General features: G+C 49.9%; 1 protein-coding gene across 1 annotated transcript; it reads left to right on the top strand.

The window, feature by feature from the left end:
- Nucleotides 1-1,620: 1,620 nt before the first annotated feature.
- Nucleotides 1,621-4,356, top strand: NINJ2 (ninjurin 2). Its single transcript, XM_072849846.1, has 3 exons — nucleotides 1,621-1,789; nucleotides 3,166-3,350; nucleotides 4,246-4,356. Exons 1-2 carry the CDS (start codon nucleotides 1,636-1,638, stop codon nucleotides 3,327-3,329), a joined length of 318 nt encoding a protein of 105 aa, XP_072705947.1. The 5' UTR covers nucleotides 1,621-1,635; the 3' UTR covers nucleotides 3,330-3,350; nucleotides 4,246-4,356.
- The last annotated feature ends 284 nt before the right edge of the window (nucleotides 4,357-4,640 follow it).

The following is a 4,640-nucleotide window of genomic DNA, read 5'->3' as shown; positions in this document are numbered from 1 at the left end:
ATCCCAAGCCTGCCCCTTCTTAGGGGTCACAGTTCACTCATACTTCAAACTAGACACAGTCCTTCCTGCCCACTTTTTACCACGCATCTTTCTCACATGAGAGTGATCACTGGCACAGACCAGGGGGTCTGCCCCTGGTCTGTGCCCCCTTTCAGAAGGGGGTTGCCCTTCCAAAATTCAGCCCCAATTTCAGTATCGGACACACAACCACGTGCAGCACTCTCCCAGAATCACTGGCTTTGCTCACATTCCCACCCTGGCACAGAGAAAGCCCCTCTTGCCTGAGGATGCCACAAAGAGACTAGAGACAGCAGCGTGAAGCACTAGCCATAACCCCTCTCTAGTGTCATGCCCAGAGCATGCAGGAAAGATTACATTTTGTATTTTATCTGGTACAAAAGGACTGAAATAGGTCTTACGATTTGATGTAGGCACAGTCCTGCTTCCAGTATGCACCTGGAGAAATCTCTTCCACCACTCTGAGCAGAAGAGGTCACGTCAGGCCCACACCTGGCCCTTATCTCCAGATTTAAAGGGTTATCCATCAGATAGCGCTGAGGGCAAGGCTGCCGGTCTCCACTACAGCTGACAGGAGGCTGATTACCCAGAACTGAAGCCTGTCTGCTACGTGCTACGTGGATCTTCTTTTTAAGAAAGAAGATCATAGCTTGCTGCAGATATATCCAAATCTTTTGTAATTGTTGCCTTTGCTGGTGGTTTATTACCAGCTGATGACACTCTGGGTGAATTGAAAACTGTCGTCTCCTTTTCTATCTTTTTTTTTTTTTTTAATCATTTGGGTCAAGACAGCTAACAGGGGAACTCACTTAACAAAAAAGATAGAGAAAAGGTGGATGGCTGAAAGCAGCCAAATGACCCATGGCTTGTAATTAGGTTAAGGGAAACCAGGTGATTTACCCCTTGTAAATACCTGTTTCTTTCCACTGACAAACAAATGTGCCTGAACGATTACTTAAAGTTAGGTGTGATGGATCCCACCCCTTGTCTCGGTGCGTTTCAGTGCCTGACGTTTTGAAGAACCAGTGCCCCCAGTTTCAGAAACAAACATGTGGATTGTCCCATCTGCTCTAGCATCTTGTCTAAGACAGTAGTGAGGAAAAAGTGTTCAGAGGAGATATGAAGCCCAGCCACTGACACTCCTTTGAACACCAGACCCAAAGAGGTCTCTCTCTAATCCCCTGTAAGTTTGAGGCTTGTCTGTGCCCTCAAGGAAGGGAATTTAATATTCCTTGCAAAATCCCTGGCTCTGGGTAATCTATATTACTGTAACTCTGGACAAGCTTGTTTTCCACAAAAATACCCACTATTTTTCTAACCTTGCTGAGCTCTTGATCACTGCAAGTATCTTGTGCCTATTAATATCACAAGGTGACCGAGGGGAAACTGGGCGCTCTCAACACGTTTAAAATATGCAACTTTGACTCTTTCCCAGGCTTTCTGGATAAACCCCATGGGGAGGCAGCAGCCCATTTGACACGGACGGGTCTGTCGGCTTAGCAATCGTACCAGTTCATGTGGTTTCTCCTGTCTCCCCAGGGCATGAATCCTCACCTCCGGATTAACGGGCCGATGAACATCAACCACTACGCGACGAAGAAAAGCGTGGCGGAGAGCATGCTGGACGTGGCACTGTTCATGGCGAACGTCACGCAGCTCAAAGCGGTGTTGGAGCAGGGGGCTTCCTTCCAGTACTACGCCACCCTCATCGTGCTCATCAGCATCTCCCTCTTCTTCCAGGTGGTGATTGGGATTCTCCTCATCATCACCGGTAAGGCGGCTGCCGAGGTGCGTGCACCCTCGCAGGGTGCTGCTGCGGTAGGGCATCCCATGGCTTGGCCGGCACGGGGGTGGGAGGGAGAAGCCTCTTCCCCTGAATGGTTTCCCCTGGCTCCAACCAGGGCTGGATTGAAGGCAGGAGGACTGAAGACAGCTTGACACTGGCAGTGGGGAGGTCTGTGTTACTGCTTTTCAAAGTGGGGAGTGGGTTGTTTTTTAATCTTGCACAACAGCTCTGAGCGCTGCTCTTCCTTCACTTCCCCACTGCTGAATCCCTGTCGCAGGGAGAGAGCTGGGTGGCCTCTTGCTGCCCACCCTGTAATGTGCCACTTCATGCAGCTCCTGCAGATACTACATTTTAGCTGTATCTTTCGCCTCGCTCAAGCTGGGGCCTAACAGCACAATTTAGGCAGAAGTATTCCCTACGTTAACCTCACATTTAACCAATCCCTCAGTTCTCCTAGTGCCATATGGACAGTACATTCACACCAGCACTTCAGACAGGCTTGCCCAGTACTCCGTCTGATACAGGAGTTGCTGTATCTCAGCCTCCAACACATGCCCAGTATTAAAAGTGCAGAACGCTGGCTTTTCCTGTATATCCTATGTGTTTTTTATGTGGGACACAGGATCAGAGGCTACAGGAAATCCTGTGACATGTTCCTTCCCCTACCCCACCATGGCACAGCCTTTCCTGGTGGCAGCTGCGGTGGCTGGAGCCAGCTGTGAGGAGAAGGGGGACAGGGGACCACAACTGAGGGCAGGGAGCCACAAGGCTGCCGTTCACGTGGCTTATTGGCCAGACAGCCCCAGTAACCAGGGCATTCCCGTGTCTGAACTGATCGATGCCCAGCAGCTAGGGCTGATCCCATTCGTGTACCCAGATCCCTCTTGGTCTGGGGGTGAGGAGGGGCTTGATAGCTGTGTCAGCACGTATGTGAGATCTGGGTGTCAAGGGGGAACTGGCCTCCAACCCAAGTACGACATTGCTCACCTCGTCCCCCATGTCACCCAGCCTTCCCTTGCCATGTCCCATGGCCGTGCAGTGGGGGGGGTCACATGGCACATGCCTGGCTAGCATGCAGCACTAATTTGGCTATTTAGGGTTGGCCTGTTGGCAGCCATGACACCTCCATGGCAAAACAAAGACACAACATTAAAAAAAGCTGTTTTCCCTCTGCTCTGTCCTCCTATTTGTCCCAGGGCAAGCTGTGGCCCCTGTAAAGTTCCTTGGACTATTCCCCCAGCTCTGTGGCCACAGGGCCCAGGGGCACCATGGACATTTGCCAGGCAGGGAAGGCTTGCAGGGGCTGGGGGACTTGGAGTCAAGCTACAAATCTCCCTTTCTTTTTGCATTGTATCGCACAGCTCGTTTGAACCTGAATGATGTTGCAAAGCAACCCCGCCTGAATATACTCAACAATGCTGCCACAGCTCTCATCTTCATCACGGTCATCCTCAACATCTTCATCACAGCCTTTGGGGTGCAGAAGACTGGCCTCTACCCTACCAGGAATTTTCGACCTTATTAAGTCATGGGGCAATGGAGTCAGGTAAGGAAGGGGCGAGTTCCCATCACTGCCAGCCCCTGGAAGGGCTCTCAGTCTCCGAAAACATCATTGCAAGGTGGAGAAGGAGAAGGCAAAGCTGCACAAATTAACAAAGCCTTTCCAGAGGCACATTTTTGTCCCACGAGCACCTGGGGCCATTGAACAAATTCCCTCAGAGGAGGAGGATTTCTCCTTGCTTGGTCTTCAAAGCAAGAACACCAAACATCCCAACTACTGGGATTTATCAGCAGGAAGTGGTTTTCAGAAGGCTGCAGACCTCACGCTAGATACGGATAGCAGTTGTGGATGGGAGCTAAATTTGGGAAAGAAAACTAGGTGCGTTCTGGGAGGTATCCAAAGACGACAGCGTTATCTGAGCAGAAGAAAATGAAGGTGCTGGTGAGGCAGGGGTGAAAGAGCTCTTCACAACAGCCAGCGTGGTTCAGCAGGGGCTGTTTTAAGAATCTAACTCTCATTTTCAAGAGAGCCTTGTGAATAAGAGTCCAACCAAATGCTTGGGTTCCCATGTCAGGTCAATGGGGGAATGACATGTTCTTAGGTCAAAAGTGGTTTACATCAGGAAGCAAAGTTCACAACTCTTCCTTACATGACTTGCAACGTGTAAACATAGTTTAAATGCAATATACTGGGGCAACGGCCAGCAAGAAATCTCAATAGATGCATGATATGATGAGGGAGGATGCAAAGGCCAAAAGCCTCTATAAAAACACTGCTGGCTTGGGATCCAGAAGGGTGCAGGCACTGAAGAGTAGCACCCTGCACCCATAGGGTTGGCCATGGTGCCGAGCGACCCAGTACGCCGTGACTGCTCCTCTCTGCCCATGCAGCATGGAGGACCCTGCTGCGACCTTACTGGCATTTCTTGTCTTCCCTGCAGGGTCTGAGCAGCACAGCTGGCAGGGAAAGCTCTCCTCTACATTTCCTCTGACCTCAGCAGGAGTCCATCGATGAATCCAGAGAACTGGGTTAAACTTTCAAAACTGTGTGCATGTCATGGTATACCAGCCCCTTTCCATAATGCTTTTGCAGTTCCGAAGGGGTGAAAACATTGCCTTTCAAAGCTAGAGCAAACTTTGCTAGAGAAAGCTGCAGGAACAGCAGCAGGTACACAACTTAAAAGCACAGTTCTGTAAATCTCCTCTCTCATTTTAGTTGCCTGCTTCATATATTCAATATTGGCTCATTTTGTAGAGAAGACTGAATGATCTACTTTGTAGGCTAAATAAACAAGATAAGTCCAGCTTATTTGTCTCAAGCATAAGTTGCTATACT

This window comes from Ciconia boyciana, chromosome 1 (assembly GCF_034638445.1).
Source record: "Ciconia boyciana chromosome 1, ASM3463844v1, whole genome shotgun sequence".
Lineage (NCBI taxonomy): Eukaryota > Metazoa > Chordata > Aves > Ciconiiformes > Ciconiidae > Ciconia > Ciconia boyciana.
The sequence above is the reverse complement of the archived record's forward strand: the minus strand, read 5'-3'. Positions and strand labels throughout refer to the sequence as shown.